The 26,118-nt window shown below is 35.5% G+C and overlaps 1 protein-coding gene across 4 annotated transcripts in view; it reads left to right on the top strand.

The window, feature by feature from the left end:
• Positions 1-26,118, top strand: part of SIPA1L2 (signal induced proliferation associated 1 like 2) — an 86,077-nt gene that overhangs the window by 43,003 nt on the left and 16,956 nt on the right. For all 4 annotated transcript variants that reach the window (XM_086627433.1, XM_009980611.2, XM_086627425.1 and 1 more), the window contains 8 exons: positions 7,284-7,541; positions 10,989-11,072; positions 12,577-12,680; positions 13,059-13,162; positions 15,816-16,204; positions 19,798-20,022; positions 21,273-21,426; positions 24,275-24,494. In XM_086627433.1, the coding sequence (XP_086483559.1) occupies positions 7,284-7,541; positions 10,989-11,072; positions 12,577-12,680; positions 13,059-13,162; positions 15,816-16,204; positions 19,798-20,022; positions 21,273-21,426; positions 24,275-24,494 (1,538 nt within the window). The remainder of the gene's footprint in view (positions 1-7,283; positions 7,542-10,988; positions 11,073-12,576; positions 12,681-13,058; positions 13,163-15,815; positions 16,205-19,797; positions 20,023-21,272; positions 21,427-24,274; positions 24,495-26,118) is intronic.

Genomic DNA, 26,118 nt, shown 5'->3' with positions numbered 1-26,118 from the left:
TTTGTTGATGTCTTCATAGTCATCTGTAGCTTGATGTCTTTTTAGTGTCTCAAATAAAGAACGCAGGAGATACTAACTGAATGTCTTTTTGCTGCTATGGGGAGTTGCTTTGAAGAATACCATAGTTCCTCCCAAGGAAGTAGAGAATCAAATGTTTCAAAGGACTCTTGATAGCCTGGAAATCTGAAGTTTGAAACAATCAACTTCCCCCTGAATCTCACTGGTGAAGAAATAAATACAGAATCTGTGGATGTGCTTTCCAGTAGTCAATTAAATCTCCTATTCTTTCTTCCTTCCTTTTTTTTAAGCCTATTGGAGTTCCAACGATGCTATTTCTGACCTAGAAAGATACCTTAGTGCATACAATTGTTGTTTTCAGCTTTTTCGTTGAATCAAATTAGATTTTTTTTTCTGTTTGTTAAGGAAGATATATTTGTAAGTCATTAAATGGCATATCTATAGATCCAAACTTTATATTTGCCATTTTATTTTAGATTCAACTGACTGAATCAAGTAAAATATCTTTACTTACTCCTTCCTCATGACGGATTCCTGTATCTCCTTGTGTGTGATCTTATTCCTAATCTTGTCTTTCCATTATCTTAAAGACTGCTTGAAAATCAGGATTTGTTCTGAACACAGTCCTTTAAGACCTCAAAGACTTAGATCTCCGTTTGGTACTGTTATCCTACGTTGTTTTTCCTCTCTATTACTTGTCATTTCCATTTCTTAAGTTGGAGCATGATATAACTTTTACATCCCAGCTATAGGTTTTCCAGCTCTTTTTCATCTTACAATCTTGTGGTGAATTTTGAAGGCTTTTCTCTTTAATGTCACAAAAATATTTCCTATTTATCTGTTTTTCTCAGTGATTCTTCCTTCTTGCCAATAGCTTCTCAAGCCTTTGTTCCCCGTAATTGTTGTCTTTTGATGTAGCTGTTTTCCTGTTCTCTGGATTTGGAAATGTGACTTGCTCTGCTTGTGTCCCAGTTTCCATCAGCAGAGACTGCAGGGGTTGTTACTGCCTTAATGAACATACAAGTAAGCCAAACACCTTGGTTGGTTTTGATTTGTTTTCGTGTTGTTTTTTTTTTCTCATTTTTACTTCCTTACTAGCTCCTTTCATCCAACGTCCTGTCTGTGTTTTGTGTCTTTTTCATACAACAATGTAGGCATAGAGGCTCTTAGGAGGCCTCTAAATTGTTTGTCAGCTCACCAATACAAAGATGCTCTTTAAAACTGTATAGTAACAAACATCAGAAGGGCAATGAGTATATCTTCATAAAGGAAGGATTTTCATCTTCAGCTCTGTGAAGCGACTGCTAAAGTGTTATCATTCGCCTTAAACCAGGAGTGATAAAGTGGGCAGCAGCCTTATCTGAGGTTGCTGTAAGCAATTTAATACATCTGTTGTGCTATGAAATTATATTAAAGTAAAATGGATTTATTATTTTTCAAATGACAGCCCTTTCTTTTCTGATGCAGTGTGACTACTGTTAATAGGTTTCTGAGATATCAGAACTTGGAATTTTTGCCTTGACTTTTTGACCAAAGTTCTCTTAGAGCATTTGAATCTTATTGAGTGTCTCGGATTTGCCCTGTAGTTGATATAAGAAGTCAATGAAATCAAGGAGTTATCTCCAGGAGGCACTTCAGAGGGTCAGAGAAGGGGAAATGTGTGTATGTCATATTGAACTACATGTTGCATCTAAGCAAAACTAAGCTACTAAATTCTGATTTTCACTTAAGTCCTTACAATTATGTGACATTAATCTATGTTTTCTTATGCGGATTTGATAGATTGTGTGATGGGTCCTCAGTCTCATTGTGACGCATTGTGGGAACTGCTGTAGTGTTGGAACAAACATGCACTGTAACAGAAGTGATCACTTTCAAATGCAAAGTTTGAGTTAGAGGAATGCAATTACTGTACTGCTAAGTATAGATAAAGACTCCTTATTGGCAGGATTAAATGTTTTGAATTGAAATGGTGATGGTAAGGGATAATATATTGGCATAATACAACTGATGAATACCGATTATTACTTCTACGTCCCTACATCCCCTTTAGTTTAGTGGTTCAGATCTGTGATACGCTGAACTAAAGTTCAATTGTAACCAGTTATTCTAGTTTTGTTATTACCCTAGCAAGTCATTCCTGATGCATGACATCTGTAGATAGTTGGGGTCCAAATACTGAAGTCATTCCAAGTAGCTGATAGTGGTAGGATATAACTGAAAAGGCTTTTGTGAAGTTGTCAAGGTGGCAAACTGCTGATCATAGTGTATGAAAGCTTCTAACTTTTCTGTGGAGATTAACATGCAGCTTCTTTAGCTAGCATCCTTGCCTAATGTAGACCCCATGCAGAGCCTCTTACAGAACCTTTATATGGAATCTTAAATGAATATTGAAAGTTTTGGCTAACATAGTTTGAAAAATTTAATGGACTGCTTGATAATTGTTTCATAATGCTCCTTGCAGTAACGTTTGAATATTGCAGATTTTTATAGTGGGCTCTTAAATTTTAGTATGCAGTCATGACCTGCTAGCTGTATCATAGAGTCATGCTCTGTGTAATTGCAGAGTAGGTTTTATTAACCAAATTTTTTATAGGATAATATGGCTCTTGAACCAAAGATATTAGTAGGAGTCTGTGCTTTGTGTTGAAGGATTGATTTAATTAATACCAAACTATAGTGAAGGACAGGAAGTTCTATCATTTCTGATGTGTGGTTAAGACTTGGTCACACTTGCTTGATAAATAACATGAGTCCAGCTTTCAAAATGTCGTATTGAATATAATTGGGAAAGGTGTTTGATATCCTATACTTGTTTAACATAAATTTACATACCTTTTTAAGACCATAAGATATAGATTTGTCTGTACATATTCTTTAAAGTGAATTTTTTAAATGTAATAATAATAAAAAAAAAGTTAATTAAAAGCTATCATTTGGTACCAGTGCCAATGTATATTCTTTATCCACTGGAATAAGTAAAAATATTAAGTAGAAGTTAGATAATGGTCCAATTAAATATTTAATAGGAAATGGCTTTTTTTTTTTCATGCAAGATAACTTGCAGTTTGATCCATGATGGGGAGAGAGGAGCTTTATTGGATTGCAGGCATGAATTAAGCCATTCTCTTTGTTTCTGCTATTGGAGGTAGCTACAGTTATGACTTTATATATCTCAGTATACTGCAGAATGTGTTCTTTAGGCAGTGCTTGTGAAGTAATGAAGCATAATTTTTCATAGAAATCCTGAACTGATTGGTTTGGCACTTTAAATTAAAATTAAAAAGTCTATATGACAAAGGAAGTCATATGAAATAGTTCCATTTTAAGCATGGCAATTTTTTGAGGGCCAGTTACAAAAGTAAAGTTAGGGCTCTGTTTTGAATTTAGAAGAAACATTATAAGATTTTTGTAGTGATTTGTAATAGGGTTGTTTTGTAAGCCCTTTTTTGCAGGAACAGTGCCCTGAGTCATTTTTTCATTTATCAGAGGAATACATTTTAGTGATGTAAATAAACACAAAATTTTACAAAATTTTAAATTCTTATTCTTTGATGGAGAGCTTGTTTTTTGCTGGTTTTATATGATGCTTTAGGTATTCAGTTAGCAAGCTGAGTCAAAATAAATAGTAGTAACAATTCCTTTTGCCTTCAAAACCCATGACCATTTTTACAGCACTTTAAAGTACTTTATAGGAAGTATCTAATAAGGGATACAATGACAATTACATGCTATAACTTTCTCAATTATGAAGCCAAACTGTGAAATTGATATCCTTAATTAAAGTTGAGGAAGGGATGGTTTGTTTCTTACGCTTAAGGTCTATAGGAATGAAGAAGGGAGTGTAGCGATACTAACAAATCAGCCGAAGGACCATTGACGTTGACATTGTAGCCTACATAATTATTCAATTTCCTAGTCAAATAATGACAAACTGCTTATATACCCACATGAAAAATTATGCAGTGCACTAAACTGATACTAACCTTGCTATGTCATCTGGGCTTTCTTTGTTCTGTTTGGTTTGTATCCAAAGCTTCATAAAAGTCTTTAATTGAATAATCGATCTTAGGCTATTTTTTTCATTAGGAACTTTCTACATTCACATAACATGGACCTGCTCTGGAAATGAATCAGGATTGCATTGCTAGAGGTTATTGTCTCTTACATCTTGGAGTCATTTCTTGCAGGCAGTGAATGAGGCAGGGAACTTTATGAAGAGAAGAAAGGTCTTCAGATATAAGCAGTTCAATGTTGCACTGGGGAAACGTATTCTATGTATGCTTGTGCAGTAGACGTGTTTGTGCGATTCTATGCAATTCGCTTAACTCGGCCTTTCCATGGTGTTTGTCATTCTAAGAGCCCAACACGCATTTTGTGGTTTCCAGAAGTGTGAAGCAATTTTAAAAAAATAGATAAATGAACTGAAGTAGTTTGAAGTGGTGATCTGAACACATGTGGCATTTTGGGGGCATAGGGAAGGCTACAGATATATCAAATTAACCCTCTGAAATTAATCGATAATTTTATAACATTGGTTTATCTGTTGTTCCATTCCTTGTCTGTAGGAGGAGGTGGCCATTAGGGTTTTCTTACCTCCATAGGGAAGCTACAACCAGAAAGTCTTTTCGTGAAATTCTCTGATGTTGTGAAATAAGAGGAACTGGAAAGAAATTAGTTTTATACCCAGTGAAAGTATACAGCCATCAAATAATTTCTTATCACAAATTAGTGCAGAAAAATGCAACTGAATACCTGACACATATTAAAACATAATGATAGTTATATATTGAGTAGTATCTCTTCAATGAATGCTATCTTTTATATGCATGGAATGAGGTAGAGTTCTTTGCTAAAAGCAGGAGAGAAAACAAATTATTTTACTTCACTGACAGAAAGAGGGAAGATTAAAGTTGTGTGTGCAACAAAAGTAATTTTGAATCTTCTTACCTTCTGAGTTCCAGTATGTTCAACTATGCTTTTTCAACAGAGTTTATTCATGCCAGATTTTACTACTGAGTTTATTACTGGTATTTCTGATCACAGAATAACCTGGAAAACACAGGTATTCTGAATTCTGTTTTAAAGTATTCTAGTGACCCCTCTTCAGCTTGTCTTCGTCACGGTGTCTTCTACTCTGCATTGGATACTGATCTCCACTCTCAATGCTTTATCCTCAATATTTTATAGTTCTTTATTTACCCTTTTCATATATTTGAGTGCCAGGAGGACTGAGATCTAATGCTACAGGATAAACAGTCTGTGTAGCACCACAAAATTTAGCAGCCTGGAGCATTTGGCTGGATCAGACTGGGCATATACAGAGTATCTACTATGTAACTGCTGCAGTTGCACACACATCTTTGCTTCAACAACCTTAAGTAACATAGTTAGTGTTTTTATAATTATTTTTTTTAATCTGCTTACCAGAACATTGACAATGAAAATGTTCTTTTGATCTTTAGTTCAGAAACTTTGGGGCACAGTAATTTAATATGTAAGAATCTATACAATTTATTTAAACCACACGTTTGTGTTAAGTCACTTGCGCCAAAACATTTTCTGGATTAAGACTGTAAACACTTTACACGCACTCTGTTACGCTTTCTCTAGGTGATTTTAATTTAGTTGGAAATGGTGAATGTTGAGTTTTCAACAAAATTGGTACACACTGCCTATCAGACTGTCCTGGTTTTAGCTAGGACAGAGTTAGCTCTTTCTTTTTAGCAGCTAGAAGAGCTCCATGTTTTGGTTTTACTCAGAGGCTCACTCTGAGAAGAATGTTGATAGCAAGTTGATGTTTGTGTTTGGACGTGAGACTCCAAGGACTTTTCAGTGTGCCGGAGTGCAGAAGCACGGCGGGATAAGGGGGGAGCATAGCTGGGACAAGGGGGCCACAATTACCCTTGTGATTTGTGGTGGAACTTAAGATTGAGGGCCAAACTGGCCAATTAGTATTCCATATCACGCAGCGTCATGCCCAGTATAAAAGTGAGGGTCAGCCGGACAGAAGGGCTTTTGCGCTTTGGCTCTTTTGCGCTTCTGCGCTTTTGCTCTATTGCCTTTTTTTCCCCTCTCTCTCCCAGTACTCCCACTCTCGGAGTACTCTCTCTCTCTCTGCCCCTCTCTATTTCGGGGCCTCGCGTTCGTCTGGGATTGCAGCTTCAGGACGAGACGGGCTGCAGATAAGAGGGTGGTGGGCATCTACACTGTGTATTAAATCATCTGTATTAAATTGTTCTTATCTCAACCCACGTGTTTCCCATTTATCCTTTAATTCTCTCCCTCATTCCTGGGGCTGGGGGAGGGTGAGTGACCGGCTGTGTGGGGTTCATTTGCTGGAGCGGCCTAACCCACGACACAGACAAATCATGGAGATGGTATATGAGAATATAAAATATCTGTAACGATAATCAGTGCTGGTTTAAAGTGGGTGTGGAGCTTCTGTTAACTAATTTCTGAAACAGTAACCCTTAATTCAAGTCCATCCTGAGTCTACAGCAAATATTACACTGGCAGACTGATCTTTCAGGGAACACTGTCACTACTTTTACCTGAGTTTACATTTTCTGGGAATGCTGTCAGTGTTTTACCGCATTGTAAGCTTCAAGCAGAGGTTGTAAGCCAGACTGTTTCTGATTTGTCTCTTCCTTCTGCCTCCTCGTTCCTCTTCCAGGCCTAGAGTCCCCAGGAAGAGAGACGTTAGAAAGTACAGTTTGAAAACAAATAGAAAAATATTTCGATGCTGCTTAATCATTTGCATCACAGTGTATATGCTCTGTCATTTCGTGGGGACAAGGAGGGATTCTAAAAGAAAGTTTTCAATGCCACTAAGAAATGCTTAGTTTCAAAAACATGTTTTGCAATTTTGATTATGTAAATTTTTACATTAAGTAGGTATTTGTATTTGTGAAATTTAAGGAAACTAAAGCTGTTAGAGAAGAACTCGATGTTTGCTGACTTCTGAATGCTTTGCTTCTGCTAGTTTTTATTGTGTAAAATTCAAAGTGCAGGTTAATTTATAAACGCTTAAATATTTTCCCCTTTTTGAAGGGCAAGGAGAGAGTTTGAAAACCTTTGAGCACATAAGTGCAAATCCTTTATTTTGAAATATTTCCTGCCTGATTGCCATTATAGTTTTGAAGCTTTCTAAGGGCTGTACAATGCTATATGAACTCCTTTAGGCACCCGCTGACTGTAGAATGCAAGATTTCTTTTTCTGTGCCCTCCAGTGAGACTGATCAGCATTTTTATTTGTCCTGCAGGGGTTGTTCAGAACTCTGTCGTATACCCATGGTGGAATACAAACTTGACAGTGAAGGCACCCCATGTGAGTATAAAACCCCTTTCAGAAGAAATACCACTTGGCATCGGGTGCCGACTCCCGCTGGGCAGCCTCTCTCTCGTGCCTCTCCAATCCTAGGAACATCTGACAGACTGCAGTGCCAGCAGCTTCTCCAGCAGGCTCAGACAGCCATTCCTCGCAGCACTTCCTTTGATAGAAAACTGCCAGATGGTGCAAGGTAATATACTCCCCGTTTAATGCTGGTCATTTTCCTAATGTGCCTTACTTTAGATATCCTGCTTTCTAGAACTTGGGTATGCTTACTTTTTAAACCTGATTTTGTTCACTTTGGACAGTAGTTTTAATTCTGAGGTTGTATGAAAGAGCATTTACTGAGCCCAGTTCCCTCTACTTGAAACAAGTTACTTTTGCTATTTGTGATGAAAGTGGACAGTACTGAGGATCCTACTGCTGAGGACAGTCTCTAATCAGTTTCCCTTTAGTCTCTAATCAATAAAGTGGGAAACTGCCTTATGACTTTTTGATCTAAACCATATCCTGTCCCCTACCTTTTTGGGACAGGACTTTTACCTCATTAAACAAATAATGAGCGTAAATAAAATTAACTCATCCCTTTAAAAATAAATTATTTAATCTCATTACCAAGCTATTGGCATCGTTTCAAAGGGTTCTGTAACTCATTACCAGTCCTTATGCTTTGCTTTGCTTTTAATTAAACAAAGCAGAGCTTGTGATTTGAATATGTAACACCTCTTAGATGATGGGATGGTATCCTTTAATGTTAGGTCGATTCTAATTGAATCATAATTCTTCATAAGACAAAAAATTATTTTTGAAGTTAAAAATTTGTAAATACATTTGCCCTTTGAATTATTTGGGAAAACCATATGTCTTGAGCAGAACTCTCTGTCTTTTATTGTTTGCAATTATTTCTGCTTATGCCCTTTTTCCATAGTGTGATATAGCTCTAATTTTCCAGGGAAAAAATACTGTATGTAGAAAATATCTAATCAATATGAAAATCTAAAATACTAATCTTAAATAGCTTTAAAAAATTCTGGATGAAATCATGAAATACCACTATTGCTACACTGCCTGTCTTGTTTAGTAGGAAAGAATTAGTGACTTTTTACATTGTTTGAAATATATGCAAGTAATGTAGTACATATTTCAAAATACATCTATCTCATGATCTGAGGAAGGCAGACTCCCAGTTATGACTGTTTGATCATTGGTATTCTCTTTCTCCCCAAACCCCTTCCTTACACCCTGAAAAAAGGAGAGGGGCATTTCTGTAAGCATATATATACCATTATGGGGCTTAAGCTTTTCCTAAAGTCTTATTACTGAAATTCTCAGTAAAATCTAGCATAAGGAAACAATGTATCAAATGTCTAGAAATACTTATATCTGTGGAGCTTTATTAAGCATACTGTATGCCTATACATAGAAAAAAATGAAAGCTTTCTGACTTGCTACTTGTTTCCAAAAGCTTCACGAATATAAATTACACTTCTTGTAATGCTGTCTTGTCATGAAGAAATTCTTCTATCGCTTAAGCAAAACAAGAGCAACACGCTTGTGACATGTGGGTCTTGAAACATGAAAAGAAGGATACCTAATTGGCAAGGTCCTTCCACATGGGAAGAAGCATAGTTGATAGCTTGGCAGAGAGATGGGCTTAAAACAAGAGTTTGAAGTAAGGTTGATTAGTACTTATGGATAGTCTTGCAAGGGTGAAAATATGTACTTGGGCTAGGAAAATGATGAAGAGATTTTAGAGGGTCAGAGACCCGATATCAATTTAGACAAATTGAAGAGTCTGGGCATGAAAAAGCAGATTGATAAAACAGGGAAGTTATAGCAACTGATCTGAAAATAAGCTAACATTGAAGACAATGATAAAATGATTGAGTTTAAGATGAAAAGAGGAAGAAGCAACAGAAGTGTGGGCTAGATATAGTAAAAGCCTTAAGCAGGGACAGTTCAACTACTGTAACATGTAGCAGTTAGGTGCCCGGTCCCTGGAGTGAAATTAAAAACTATGAGCTGAACACCTATACTTCTAGTACAGTTCCTGAGGAGAGTTAAGTGCTTTGAGAAGGCAATCCAAATGTTTTTGCATTAATCAAGGAGTTTTCTGTAATTAGTCACTAAGAAATACAAGGATATCCTTGAGATCTACTCCTGTTTTTACAAAATGCCTAATTCTGTGACAGCTGCTCCTAGTGAGTGCCTAAGAGTGAAGCTTCAGTCAAACTCACTCTTTTGGTTTTTTTTGTACCAAGAAGTCTCCGTGTACTTTAGTCCTTAAGTCACATTTGTAGACGAGTGCATCCTTTCACCTGGAGTCTGGAATCTGTTCCTGAGAGCAGGCAGCTGCAGCTCTTCTGTAAAGGAACTGTGTGAGGCATTCACTGACTGGATTTCTGGGGTTCTCCTTTTGTTTAGTAGGCTAATAGCTAGATGCTTGTCCAGCAAACGGGAGATCTGAGACCTAGATGTTCCTCAGCCTGGGATAGTACAAACCAATGTCTTGATTTTGAGGACCATGTCCTAAACATCAGTCTGGAAATACATGGGATCGTAACTTACCGATTCTTTATTGTTGGTTCTCTTAAGCTGTGCAAGAAATGCAAGTTCTTGGTGGTAAGAAGCAAGAACACTCAGCTGAATTCAACTGTAGCCTATAGACTAATTCACTTGATTGAGAGTGGCTCAGTCGTCTCCATACTTATCAGAGAGACATGCTGAAAAATTAGGCAATAGCTAATGTCTTTAAAATTTTCAAGCTGAACAGTAAAGTTGCTTTTTGAATGTCATGTCCTTGGGAAAGTGTTGTGCATAAATCCAAAACTACCTCATTTCACCTCTTCCCTGAGTACATATGTTCATTTCTGCATATAGCCTTTAAAAAAAAAAAAAAAAAAAGGGCAATAGAGGGAATTCAAGGTAATGTCATTGAGGGAAATTGTACTGTAGTTATGGACTGATACACAGAGAAGTGAAGGATAAGAGAGTGATCAAAACCAAATTGGAACATTTCTCTGATTTCAACTCTGAAAATCCAAGAAGAGTAATTAGAGACATTGTTAACACGAGGCTCAAAAGTTTAAATAATAAGAACCAAATAATACTATTTGTGAAAATGTTTTCTTATTGCTCTTATATGTCAAATAATTAATAAAATAAAAAAAAAGTATTGGTATTACCTCTTCGAAATTACTATGTTGAGAATTGGAATAAATGCAAAGCAACTGACAATCTTTTCTGATCCATCATGAGAGCTTTCTACATGTAAATTCAGAGGTCTAATGCAGCTCCCCTGACTCCTGAGTAATCCTGCTTCTTCAAAAGTAAAGCTAGATATAAGGAAAATAGGATTTGGCACTTAGTCTTTCTCTTTTTGTGGCTTTTTTATATTTTCAGTTGGAAATATTTTTTTAGTGGTGATAGAAAATATACTTTTAAAATACTTCTTTAAGTTTTATGAAAATAAGATAAAGCTGTAAATTCCCAAAATGAATATAATTAAGTGTTCATACTGCCTCTGCAATATTTGTAAAAACAAATGTATTCAAATAAAAGAGACACAGCTCAGTTCAAATCTGAAACCCTGCAAATATCTTGGTGCACTGTTAATGACTCTAAGTCAACATTACAGAAGTTCTCCGAGCAACCAGTCTTCATCCAGTGACCCAGGACCCAGTGGAAGCAGCCAATGGAGACAGCAAGTGGGATATGACGGGTATTGGTGACGTTTTTGTTTGCTTTATGTTTTTTTTTCATAAATCTTGCCATAGCTCCCATTCATCATCTTTCTTAAGCAAAATTTATGTGAATGTTCTATATCATAGATATGTTTGCAAAATCTGTTAACATATTTTAAGGTGTACAAGTTTACTGATCTTTAATGTAACATGTATGCCAATACAACTTTAAAGTTATACTGCTTTAACTCTTAAGGACCAAATTGTTATTTTCAATTCAGGTAAATAACAAATAGTTCTTGATTTGCTTCCTCAGAAACAGGCCAGAAATCAGCTAGTAACTCAGAACTGGCATAAAATAATAATTTCTCCTCCTTTTGCTCCAGTGAAAAAGTGTTTGATTAAAAAATTATCTTTATAATCTTCAAAGTTTTTAATTCCTACTGTGCTTATTCCAGTGGCATCCATTCCCCAGTATATCTTCTCAAAAAAAATAGTACTCTTTCAGAGATCTCTTCTCCCTAAAGGGCAGTTGCAGTATATAGATGGTTCTTTCATATCCCTGTTAGTCTCTTGGTGCTGAAGTTTCAGAAGTTAGCTGTCTGTGTATAAAAGACCACACCAATATACTGTCCATGTTATAAGAGTATTATGTGAGAAATCCGTTCTAAATTACTTTTAATTTATTGCTTTGTTGTATAACTATAGCTGCCAAAAATACTTCTATTATAAAATGTTGAGCCATGGCAGTATCTACATAGCATAACATAAAAGCATTCCAGACTTGCCACTTGGCTTTCGGAAGCTACTTTTCAAAAAAAAAAAAAAAAAGTGAATATTGAAAACATCAACTTGACTCCTTGTCTGTAAGCTTAATATTGCTTTGGCATGACTGTTTGTGGATAAGATATCCCATGTAGCAGATACATGTGCAATATCTTGGAGACTCCTCAAGGGATTTCAGAACACTCATTGAAATATCTGGCAGATAAATAGGTGCCTATAATTCCATGGACACATGAAAATGCATCTTGCGTCATTTTTCCAGAACAGTTATTTGTAATAGCGACCTTGGTTTTGGTGTGTTGCTTTGTCAAATAGTGTAACTTCTGCAATACAGTACAAAGCAATAGATCCAGTACTAGTTTATGTGTTCTGAGTGTGAAAATCTGCAAAACTATAGTCCCACTTTCTGTGGGACTTAGTTCATAAAGCAGTTAAGCATGCATTATCATTATTCTCCATTGCAAAAACCTTTGGCTCTATAGCCCCAAGAATGCATTTCTTCTTGCAGTTAGTGTCTTCTTGGCCTGTTCACTCTTAAGACATAACAGTGTGCTGTTGAAAAAAAAATTACATGTAAATACTTCTATACAATGTTTATAAATGTTGTTGTGTTTGTTTTGAGGGGGGAATGATGATTGTTTAAACAAATCACTTAAAAAATATTTGTTTTGAAGAATAAAAAGTGTTCTTGTTCATCATGTAGCTAGTTTCCTAGGGAAAAAACCAAACAGCTGAATTCTCTGCTTTTGTTAAAAGGTGCCAGTCTCCTTTGCTCCATGAACACCACCAAGTTTCAGGCTCACTGGAGTGTGAAGGAGGCAGAGAACGAGAGGAAACTTTGGAAGGAACTAGACATTCTGGTAATAAAAACCACTATATCTTAAAAATAAATGTTCTTTGCAATGCAGTGCCTGTTGAAGCGCAGCCACCTTCTGATGTGGAGATTTGATACTCAAAGAACACATAATATGACTGTGAAAGCTGGGGATGTTACAGCCAGTCTAACAGAATATGGTGTGGGATGTTTTGATAAGCCTCATAAATGAAGAAAAACAGGTTGAACTTCGTTTAATTATCATTGAAAAACTAGATCTTAGGAAATTCTGCAAAGATACGCTTCTCTGATTCCAAAGAGTTCACAGGTTTGAAACCTGATGCTAAGCCATGTGCCTTTTTTCTTTGTACAGTATACTCATCTTTTTAGCATTCAGAAATTAAAACACAATTATTTATGGCAGAAACCAAGTGGCATGCACCATCGACCAAAGTCCTGAGCTCCTACAAAGACCGGGCTTTACAAAAAGAAGGCAGTGGCAAGGAGTCGCCAAACAAACTTTCACATGTAAGTCTTTTTCTTGGATATCATTCGGAACTCTAAAAAAACCCCAAAAATCCAACGACCAACCCACCAAAAAAAAAAAAAAACAGCACAATAAAAAAAAAAAACAAAACCAACCAAACAAAACCACCAGCTTGGACTTAAAGAAATACATCTTAAAAATGCATTTTAATAATGTATGAAGACCACTGTGTTTTGGGAGGCAAAGGGTATGCTCACCTAGATGTGGGGCGAATTGAGCATGCTTAATCTGTGTTTATAAACTAAGAATTCCAAGAGGACTTGAGTCTGGCGCATTGAAGCGCTAAAACTAGTATAGTCTACGCTCAGCTGTGTATTTACAGTTTCATTTATAGTGACTTGCTTAATCTGTGATGTATTTCATATCCTTTAAAAAAAACATTCACCATATCACTAGTCATGTTGTATGAAATACCCACGTAGTATAATTGTCAATAGACACTATAAAAATATAGTTTGTATGTTGGGAATGCTGAATAGATTTCTAGTCTACCTAGTTTAGCAGCTTGTCTTCAGTAATGGCAAAATCCTCAAAGACTTAGAGATGGAAAGTACAGTAATGATATGCACAATCTTTTTTCCGTATTTGTTTTTTTTGTTTGTTACATGGGAAAACCTGCTTACATAGTAGGAATCTGTACGCTATTTGTAGACTTATATGGTAAGAATATGAGGCTAGTTTCTCATTTTATGAACATCGATACCTTATGAGAATCTGGCTTGATACTTCTCGAAAAAAGTACTATCATAAACAGAATCCTACTGTAGAATTAAGCACATGAAGACAAAAATACTTTCTTTTACCTTAAGCCAAAGTTGACAGGAAGCTAGAATCCATATATGTAACAATCAGTATGAAACAGAGCACAGATACCAAAGTTAGATGAGTTTGCTTAACTTCAATCAGTTTTATGCTAATGACACCTCTCATGCTTTTAAAATGGTGAGGATCTGAACAGAAAATTTCATAATGAACTTATGTTTGTGTTTGCCTGCAGATGCATATGTATAGTGTAGGTGTAAATGAACTATATAGTACAAAGTAAGAACCAGCATTATTATAAAGATAATACTAGTAAAGTAAGGCTATTTTGTTGTTAGATGCTGTAAAACAGAAAAAAAATGGTAATCTCCTTGTAAAAGACCTTTTAATGCTCTCTTGTGCATCCCCTTTTTGTTAGCTCAGTTTGCCATATGACTCTCTGCCAGCCAGTGAAATTCACACTGACTTTTTATTTCTTTTTTAAAAAATTTTCCTCCATGGCACAATCTTTAACAATATGTAACAATTAAGGCCATGCTGAGCTTTCATACAATGATTTCTCTTGGCACAAGGAAATGCATAAAATGACCGTAAACTATGGCCATAATGAACTTTGAGCAGTTCAAGATGTCCATATCAATAGCTGTTGTCCAGATTCTCTGCTGCTTGCAGGGTCGGGAAGGTGCCTAAGCATGTATGTTCAGCAACATACAGGAAATGTTTGGGAAAGTTCAGGCAAACAATATGTCTTCTCAGGCTAATTTTATGCCTTCAAGCTTTCCCCCCTGCCCTTGTTTCTTTCCACTTTGGTTCCATTTTATGTTTACAGTAAGACGTGACATGCCTTTTCTCCAAACACCCTTCTCCAAGCCCCTCTCCTTGGAAAAACTGCTTATTGTATTTTTATCAATTGTTTCATTGTTTTTAAGGTGACAGCCATCTTGTAAAGTTTAGAATGAATGCATATGCAACCCCTCCTTTTTTTCTAAAATAATTTTCTCAAATTTTGCAGCCAGTTAATTTCCATATAGAATAGAAGTATCATATCTGGAAAGGCTGCCTTGTCTGACTGCTTTAATGTGTGAGCAACAGCTATGTTTACAAGCATCTGCTAGGAGGGGGATCTCGTAAAACAGTTAGTCACCTTTGCCACTTGTATTCTACCTAATAGAAGTCCAGCTGCCCTTTTTCTGGCTACTCTGTCACATAGATAAATTAATCCAACTCTCTATAAAATCTCTTTTAAAAAAAAACTAAAAAACCCCCGAACTTTATTGACACAAATGCCTGGCTTAATTATTCCACTTCAATAGCCATGCTTAGCTTAGGGCCCTGTGACTTAAGTTACTTTCATCTGGTACACATACATCGCAATTAGCTTCAGTTTAACTAGCCACACATCCCATTGGATTTGATCCAATAAGCTGCATATTTCACCCACACTGAGAAAAAGCCAAGGATAATTGTCTTTGGTGTCTTTCAGATTTGCAGTAGAACTTGTTTAAACAAATAATTACCAATACATCTATCTTTAACAAATGCTTATTTTAACTGTTCAGAAATGCAATTTGATGGATGTTAATCAGGTCCTATAATAAGAAAATTCAAATGTGATCTTAAGATTTACCATAGAAGGTGGAATTAGAGCCTTTTCGTTTGCAGTAACATCAACCTTTAATGTGTCTAGTGAGTTGTGCATTTCATAGAAACTGGTGGTATGATTAGCTCTTCTCATATTTGGCAGTTATATTATAGCATACTATAAAAAATAATAAAATGGTCTTTGAATTGAACAAATTTAGTAATTTATATGAAAATAAATATTTTACTGTTTAACATACGGGGGCCTTTGTTTGTTTTCTTGTTTTTAAGATTGGAGACAAAAGCTGTTCGAGCCACTCAAGCAGCAACACCCTATCCAGTAATACATCCAGCAACAGTGATGAAAAACACTTTGGTTCTGGAGATCTAATGGATCCTGAGCTGCTTGGGTTAACATATATAAAGGGGGCTTCTACTGACAGTGGAATTGATACAGCTCCCTGCATGCCTGCTCCTCTTCTGACCCCTTTGCACCTTGCTGGAAGCAGATCTGGAGTGCACTGTCGCACTGAGCAGTGGACCGAGTCTTCTGAAACTCCTGGGCCAGATGATGATCCAGCTAAAATCTATGCTGTTCACAGCTATGCCTCTGCTATTTCTACCAGCCATGCAGCTGAAGGCAGTATGGGAGACCTAAGTGAAATCTCCTCTCATTCCAGGTGTGTATTTCTTACAAATTAGGGATTGTGTATTATAGATTAACATACAGAGAAATCTTTTTTGTTGCTATTCCGTTTGCCTTTCTTTGAAAGTGTGCTTAACTGATTTTGATTTTTTTGTTGTATTTAAATATCTATATGAGGAAGTGTAGCAATTTTCAGGCAACTTTTGATGAGACTCCCTAAAAAGCATAGCTAGCCCTACTCCCGGATTTGTTGGACATTTTATATCTGACCTTGTGCACATTGCTCAGGTTTTTAAAGTTGGGAAACATCACTGAGTAAAAGTGAGTTCTGCACCTAGAACTTATTTCACATACTTGTTTGGTTTTTTTTTTTAGTACAATGCAACAAATTATCTGGGAGTTAACAGTGGGGGAAATCGGAGAAATTGCAATGGACAGTTTTTATGAGTAGTGAAACTGCATTGCGTACCATCCCCCCCTAATTTACATTATTGTGATGTATGCTTTACAGTTTTGTTTGCTGAACTGTTACCAATGGAATGTGTGCATGGTACATCTGTTGTAAAGCAAACTTTGAAAGTACGCTTTTACAGATGGTTGCCTTTATCTCCCAATTTCCATTTTATGGTGACTTTGAAGTTGAAGCTTTGGTCTATGTGTTAAGGTTTTTGCTCTGTAAAGGATGGAAGGATATTGTTTTTCTTCTTTCCCTCTGATTTTTGTGTTTTCAATGTCAATCAGTGTAGGAAAATGACCAAATAATATCCTATATCCTCATTTCCTGTATCCTCATTTCTTTATATGCTCGACATGAGTGAATTAGTCTTGTATTCTTACTCTGGCTTCTAGATTTTTTTTCACAAGTAATAGAAGATTGTATGGGCTATGGTATAGACTATTGTGAAAACTAGATAAATGCTTTCACATTAAACTTTTACTGCACCTGTGATAATGTAGAAGCTCCACATTTACTCTGCTTTGTGTGTGTCAAGATTTAATTTTATATATTGAGACTTCTACAGCACTAGAAATAAACTCTATGTTTCTAAGACTTCATCATAATGAACTGAAATAGATTTCTAATGGCTTGAATATGTGTTCTCAGCAGCTGTCATATTTAAAGTGCCAGGCAGCCATTAAGTAATCTGCTGCTCACTTCTACGGAATAAACATTTTATGGTTTAATTAAAAATAATAATTAAAAAAAAGCATATAGACGTTAAGTGATTTACCCAGGAATTTCCAAAGTACTAATTATTGTTGAGGTGATGACTCACATTAGGATTGCCCAATTCCACTTTGACAATAGCAATGTTTTCAGATGATCACCTTCTATTTTGTGTGCCAAATCCTTTTGCTGTAAGAAAATGTTAGACTTACGTGACCCAACTGTTTTATTTAAACTTTGCTTACTTGTCCTTCAAATCATGGTGAAGTGATAAATAATTTTGCAGTTGAGTTTAAAAGCTGGTGTCACCTATACAGCACCCACAGGCATACATTATTTTAAAAAAAAACCCTACCTCGTTGTATAGCTCTGATGCTGCAACATTGATGCATTCAAACAGATGTAAGAAAGTTAAGATATAAGCATATGATATCTACTGCTGAATGCTATATATATTTCCAACTGGTCAGGCACTGAGTTTGTATTTCTTCATAATCTATAACGACGAAATTCTAACATTATTGAGGCATTCATTCACAATTACTTTATGAATGTGAAATAGTAAACTTGTTCTGCAGTAGCTAAACAGTGTAAAATTTTAACAAGTAAGCCCGGAGACTGGTGGGGAAAGTCTTTGCTCTATAAATGCAACATTTCTTTATTAAAATTGTATTCGGTTTACTGCATAGGTAAAGTTCAATCCACAGGAGAGACGTTGGTTGGTTGAAAGATACTGGCCTGATTCTCTAATGTCATCAGATAAAGAATTCCCTGAAAAAGCTTAATACTATAGCGGCCAAGTAAGATTTAAAGAATTAAACCTGCTGTGTGAAACAGTATCTCAAACTACAGGGCTGTCTTTAAATATGCGCAGCATTGTCTCACAGCGCTGTTATTAATGGTTTTATCTCCCTTATTTTATATTAATTATGTGCATGAATTGTCAAATATCTTCATGTTACTGTAGATGAAACAGCTTAACTTTGTTGCCTTTAGTTTTGCTTTGTTTCTTACATAGACCATCTTTTGTATCCTAAAAATACGTACGGCTTGTTCCAACCATTGCATTGAGCTCGTTATCTAAAGCTAGACTTTTATAGGCATTTTATTTCTTTACTTCAAAAAATATTCCTTTATTTAAAACGTACAGAAGCCTAAAATCCTCTGAATAATGTCCTTGCTGTTGATCTGATATGTATTTTACATTGTGCTTCAATGTTTGCTTCATCTTTAGATTTCAGGTTTTTATAGCTGAATTATTTCCTTCACCACATCTTTACATCATTTCTTTGCATGCTTGAAAGTTTAGCAAACAAAAAAGCTTTTAACATCACCCCCATTATGTTCTTCCCCCAAAACCTCATAATCTTGTTTCTACTTTTTGGGGAGAAAGAGGGAGGAGAGGAGAGAAAATAAATTGATTGTAAGATGAAATGCACGTACTAACTGTGATCAAAATTATTAATCCATTGCCTTAATGATTCAACTTTCTTCCACAGCAGGCATTTTAATTTGATTTAATTACATGTATGCACATGCATTGCTTGTATTTGACTCTGCATGGTCAGCAAAGTAGCCATGGCTGTTTAGCTTTCAGCAACACCTTCTGCTCCTCTATGAATTAATCCAATATTCTTGGGATTAGATTAAAAGATAGCACTAAGTTTGGTCTTTGTAAACCAACAACAAAAGTTAGGAGCTGCTGCTTCAAGGTTCCAGCCTCTGATTTTAGGCAAGGCACTTGATTTCTGAGTGCTTCGCTTACTTCACCTCCAAGATGAAAAGAAGAAATTTATTCTTCAAGGAAGCGTTTGTTTTAGTTCATTTTAAATCACTTTGAGAGTCTTCAGTAAAAGGTTTCATTAGTGCCTACTAGTGCTATTATTTCTAATAAAACAGACTATTAAAATTATCCAGCGGACTGTTTTTGTTGAACTGAAATTTACTTCTGTTAATATTAAATTCTCAATGGTACTGAATGAGAGACACAACTTAGACTGGTGTGAACTGGCAAAATTAACATGAAGTGGAAAAACACATAAGTTTTATAATTAGAGAGATATTTGGGGTAATTCCCTATGTGGTTTTTAATGTAAATGGAATTATACCATTAATAATGTGTGTGTACCTATTTACTTAAATTGCACACACAAATTATATATATAATGTCTTGAACTTAGTCTTTGAATTTTATTTCATATCAGTTTGCATTGGCATTCAGCAAGTGGAGTTAAACGCATTACTTGTTTCAGAAACTCATCACAGTTATGTTCTCAAAGAGCTTTAATATATATGCTGCTGTAGAAAATTACTGTACCAATATTGCTACCTTGATTTTAACCTTGAGAAAAAGTTAACATTAAGAATTATAGCTGCATACCAGGAAAAGCATTTCTGATTTTCAGTTATTGTGTACCAGATTTCATTTTTGCTTCTGTGTGTTTTCTTTACTTTTTCAGTGGGTCCCATCATTCAGGAAGCCCATCAACACATGGCTCTAAAAAGAGTGGCTCCCTAGATACCTCCAAAGTCTATATAGTGTCGCAGAACAGTAGTCCACAGATTTCTGGATCAGTTTCAAAACCATACCACAGACAAGGAGCAGTGAGTAAATATGTCATCGGGTGGAAAAAATCGGAAGGAAGTCCTCCACCTGAAGAATCTGAAGTTTCTGAATGCCATGAGTAAGAACTTTGTTTAACTTTGTTGGGGGAAGAAGGGTAATGAAAACAAATCTTAAAATAGGATAGAAAAATTAAAATTTACAAATCCCATTTCACTTTTAGATGTTTGGGTTTTTTTCTGTACATTTATGTATCAAAGATACATTCAAAAAAAGAAAAAAGATGATGATTGCACAGGGTACTGTTTTCTTCTCTGTTCTATCCAGCCCCATCTTTTCCCCATATGTGAAATAGAGCAAACTGACAGAAATTTCTGAAAGTGTGTGTAGGCAAAAACGTATGGCTATGTCATGCATTCTGAGTTTGTCTTTCTATACATCACAGAGACAAAATATCTCTCTGAGGATAATTATGTTGAAGTAAAATAACATTTCTAATTAGCAGTGATGATGAAAATCAGGTCAATTGCTGAATGTTGCACGACTATAGGTTATAATTCACTGAGAATTACACTTTACCATAGCAAAGCTTGTTTCCTCTCTGCTGAAGACGGTCACTGATTATGCTGCACTTGGCAGTAAGTAATAGCTTCAAATGTATGTTCTATGTGATTAAGAATCTTTAGTTCCTTCGATTGCATTTCCAGAGTAAACCTGTTATAATTCTCTCTTTCCTTTCTCACTGGAAGGAAGCTGAAAGTTAATAATTCAGTTTGACAGTCTTTTGTTGACCGTAAATACATTTTTATATGCTGATAATTAAGGAAGACAGCTGTTTTATTTATCTAAAGAGCTTTATGAAATTTCTGATAATAAAATACACTTGGCACATGGCATGACTGATTACAAACAAACTTCAAACATTGCCATTGATGACCATAGTAATTTTGCCAGATTGTGAATCTGGAAACAATATCACACTCTAAAATATCAGTTTTCTTATTTGCTAAGGATGTAAAAGTTAAAATATTTTGTGATGAACTATTGGAAACGTTGATATAAATACAACATTAACAATAGAGAAGTGTGGCGTAGAAAAAGAGAGAGGCAAGCTAGGAGAAACGAGCATTATGCTATTTTAAATTGTTCCTTAGAATTTCTAAAATTTATTTTTTAGTGATTTAAGAATTTCATTTTGGACTCACAAACAGTTTCATAAATATAAAATAATTGAAAAATGTTCTAAATAAGACTGTGCTGTCTCAGGAGATCATTCTCAAAACTTTTACTTTGTGACAGAAAATGAATGCAGTCTTTCAAATTTAAGACCACTATTGCTCGTCTTGCTAAAAACACTCATTGTCTCAACAGAGTGTATGATGATATTGATGCTGTGTCTGCATCGAGTCCACTCCAAACTTGCGTGAGGAATGCCATTGTTGAAAGTCAGCAAGTCTTGTCCAAAGAAGATTTTCTGAAGTTGATGCTGCCAGACAGCCTCTCTATGGAGGAGGGGAGAAGAAAGGTTAGCTACTTTCTTTGGCTCTCTGCGTCTCAGGCACAGTTACCTTAGAAATGAATTTCTGATATTCCCAAAATTGCTATAGAGAAGGCAATATCATTTCATATAAGCTAAGTATATTCCGTGGGACTGCTATAAATACTGACCGTAAGTCCCAAAACATCATTTCCCACAGTATGAAAATCATATCTAGTTTGATGATTATGTATGAAATACAGTATTTAAGTATGGCTTTGCTTAGTTTGAGCAGAGAAAGGTGCGGGTTGAGCAATTTAATTATAATTTCAAAGATTAAAAGTAACATTTTCAAGGTTGGATGCCTAAATTTATACAGCCCATATGATATTAAGGCCCATGAATAAAAGTAGCCCACTTTCCCCTCCCCTGTGATACTCAGTATCAACTACTCTGCTTGAAGTTTGTGTCACAATTTCATTGGCAACTGATCAAAAGGCATAACTGCCAGTGTTGCCAGAGCATGCATCTCATCTTTATAGTATGAAGACAATAATATTTAAAAGTTCACAAAAAGTGGATACAGAACTTAAAATTTACTGCTCCCCGAAGTATACACAATTCTGAATTCTGTGCTTTATGTGGAATAGAGCACAAAGCAATGAAATTACTTGAGATAATTGTCACACTTCAATATTAACTCAATGCTCTCTTAACCCACTGCGTTTATATAATGTGCTAAATAGCAGAATCATTCATTTCTGAACAAAAGTAACATATGGGAATTCTCTAAGTGCAGAGTTGAATTTAAAATTGAAATGATATATATTTTTTAACATGCAGTATGTTAAATGTGTGTTACATGTGTTTGAATTCTCATGAATAATGTCCTAGAGGTTTTTATGATTTATCATTGATACAATAATTAGTTTTCTGTGATGATTTCAAGAGCTGCCAATGTTTCTGACTATGTAAATGAGAAACAAGGAGTGAGGAGACGTGGCCATCGTGAGATAAATTACTGTTGTCCCCTTCCCCTCCCAAGACACCCAAACAAAAGCTCACTAAGTGAAAGAGACCATAGGCCCTGACTCACAGGGGATCCCCAGCCACAGGACTCAGCAGTATCCAGTCTTTGATTATGCCTTCATAGAGGGTAGTAATCTTGGTATAGGTGAGTCAGTTGTCTTTGACAACAAAGCTGGAAAGGAATTTTCTGAATATGTAAGATTCTACAGAATCAAATCACATTTTTGATTTGGTTTGGTTTTACCTTCTTCATAGATCAAGGAATAATGAGCCCTCTAGGTAATGTTTAATTCTTGTCGCAACCTGAAAAGAAACTCTGTAAAGCTCCAACAATTAACATTCAACATGTTTGGATAGCTAGTAAACAACCTTTATAGGCAGAAGATGCAGTATAAGATTGAGGAGACTGGAGTAACAGCCAAGAATTGCAGCAGGATGCTTGCTGGGAATCTTGGGTGCAGGAAAGAGGATCAGAGACCCTTGAATTCAGAGGGCGAAGGCTTTTAACCCTTTGCCCAAGTGGTCCCTAACTAGGCTCAGGGTCTTTGGTATTCTTTAACCACTGCGTATAGAAAGACAGCGTATATCCCTTCATTTAAGGATGCTGTGTATGTCCTCTATCCATTCATTTAGGGATGCTGCTTATGTCTATTGTTGTGGTCATTTTATGTATGTGTTAATGTAAAGTTTTGGATGGTGTTTATTCCCACAGCCCATATCTGTTTCCCCATATCTGTTTCAGGAAAATCTCTAGAATTGATGTAGTATTTTGATACTTTCCTAGATAAGAATCTGAGTATCTCCCTCACTTTTCTCTAGGACGTAGTTAAGCGTTCTAACAATTGAGCATGTTCTGTGTTGTCATCAAGACAGATGATTTCCTGAACGAATGCTATGGAGTGTATTTAAGTATTTTGTAAAGACTGTGTCTTGTGGCATGGTTGAGTGTTTCTATGTGTTCCTTTTAGAAGTATTCATCAGTGAACAAGTTTTTTCAGAAATATAGCAATGCAGATATCTTTAATTCTATGCTATATTCACTTTTTAAATAAGCTACTGCTCTTAAGCATACATTCTGCATAGGGAGTGTCCAACTCATAGTTATTTACAAAGAAAACAGGACAGGATATTAAGTTGTTATATGCAGGACAAATCAGTGAAAATAATTAAGGCAATAACTTGCATTTGGAGATGTGAAGAATAACTGGATTTGCACTGCTGAAGAAGGACTTACGGAGTGGAATGGCCCAGTTTTACAATACAGTATCATCTTGTTTTACTGTAGATATTTGGGTTGTGGTTTAAGTAACTTTTTTGAAATGCATAAAAAGTTTTCACTGAACTCTTGTTATCTTCTTTTCGAAGCCTGTTTTGTGATATCTGAAGAGATGCAGTGTCTCAAGTCACTTCTATCATCCAATGAATTATATTGCACCATATATCAGTTCAGAATGTTTAACAGTAAAGCTTAGTCATTTCAAATTAAAATCAAACAATTTTGTGTGTAGTCTTGAATAAATGTTGCCAGAGTTGGTAACCTTATATATACATTTATGGAAAACCTTCCTGTCATAAGGCTATGGAGGTTTTATTTAACATTTCAGAATTAATAAAACTACACAGTATATAATTCATGGTGATATGTCCCAAAATATCAAGAGGAGGTATGAAAATCCAATTCAGTAACTCTTTTGAGGCCCCAGTAGACATGATGTGGTGGAACAAATCTCTGATCTTCTGTATTAGCTCAAGAATTCCAGAGTGCCTGCCCAGAAAAATACTCCCAAGAACTGATGATGGGATATGATTGTGTGAATTATTTTAACCAGTAATACATGTTCTTGTATCTTCATATTTTGATGTTTAGTTTTCATTTTATGGAAACCTTTCTCCACGGAGGACACTTTATCGTACCCTGTCCGATGAGAGTATATGTAGCAATCGAAGAGGCTCTTCATATGCTAGCTCTCGAAGTTCAATGCTAGACCAGGCCTTGCCAAATGATATCTTATTCAGCACTACTCCACCATATCACAGCACGTTGCCTCCCAGAATGAGCCTCACTCCTGGCATGGGAAACCTGAGAAGTAAGTGATCGTTGCTGTCATTGCCGAGTTTGGAATATTTGTAATAAACTCAAACAAATCACCAAATATTAAGTTAGATTTTACTTTTAAGGTGAAATTATGAAATGTCAAATCGGTGTTCTAGATATTCTAGTAAAAGTGTATTTGGTCAGCAGTACATGTTTATGCTTGCCTTAGTGATCAATTCAAATTTATCATGTTTGGAGACAGCATTCGCTTTACTTCCAAAAAAATTTTCATGAGACCAGTAATAGACAACAAGCATTTGTTTGAAGATATTTCTTGTTATCCTTTTATTTTCCAGTGGTGACCTAATTAAGCCAAACTGGCCTGTTTTATTTTAGTATTTTTATTTGTTTATTTTTTATGTACTTTCAAATTACTGAAATATTCATGAATTATTCAAATTAATAGCTAAACAAGACAGCTTCTGTTTAGATGATCTTTTTGGTAACATCTTAAAAGGAAACATGCAATAGTTGTCATCTCCGTTTCAAAACTGATTTCGCTGATGTTTTTTTTTTTAACATGTTAGTAAAACCTTTGCAAATAACACTTTGTTTTTAATGGCAGAAAAAGAGTAATCTGGGGTGCTAAGTTAAAACTATTTTATGAAGGTGTCTCTTTACTTGTGAGGTCTTCATAAGTGAGATTTTTATTATATACTTACCTTGCAATAATTCTAATATGGAGTGATGAACTATAGGGTTTGTAGTGATTTTTTGAAAAAATGAAATTAAAATTATGAAAATTAAAAAAAAAAAAAGAAAAAAGAAAAGAAACAAAGCAGATTGTGACAAATATACATGCTTATATACCACAGCCCAAATCTACACAGCTGAATACATATATTTAGGCTACATATCCATATCTATATACTTAATAATATTGAGTGAATTGTTTTTTAAAACCGATAAATCTCTTAACTTCTCAATTATTTTATGCCAAACTGCAGAGGACACCCAATGTGGAAACAAAAAAAAAAAGGCACTTTTAGTTAGCTGTTTTAATATTGCATCACAGCTGACAGCAATTTAAAAAAATAGTAGAGCAATTGTGAACTCTGAAGTCTATAGTTAGGAAGCTGTGGGTGGATTTCTTGAAAATATCAAGGACTTTTGTAGGCACATGTCCAGAGAATGCAGACAGATGACTTAAAAGAAATAGTAATAAAAAGGGCTCTGTCATTCATCATGTCCTTCAGGAACTAGCGATCACTTGCTAACTTTCAGAAGTAAGCCTTATATACAAAACACTTTTCTGGTTATAATGGCCTCAGCTATGAGGCTGCTTTTTAGTCACTAAGCACTGGTTCATTTTAAAGCAGTATCACAAACAAGTGCTAAGTGCTAAATTCCTGCTTCAGATGGGAATGCATGCTTGGTGTACCTTTTGCCGTTCTAAAAATACTCTTCTATCAGAGTGGAACTGTACTATAAATTTAATATTAAAAGATGCTTTGCCCTTACTGATAGAGAACGAAGACCCATTTTGTTTCATTTGAGATTAATTCATATTAGACTACGTGTTGTAGTCTATGAAGGACCTATGTATATAATCAGGAATCTTGATTGTGGTTTTTTTTTTTTTATTTTACTATTGTTAGACCTGTGTTTTTAGAGCC

This window comes from Tauraco erythrolophus, chromosome 2 (assembly GCF_009769465.1).
Source record: "Tauraco erythrolophus isolate bTauEry1 chromosome 2, bTauEry1.pri, whole genome shotgun sequence".
Classification (NCBI taxonomy): domain Eukaryota; kingdom Metazoa; phylum Chordata; class Aves; order Musophagiformes; family Musophagidae; genus Tauraco; species Tauraco erythrolophus.
The sequence above is the reverse complement of the archived record's forward strand: the minus strand, read 5'-3'. Positions and strand labels throughout refer to the sequence as shown.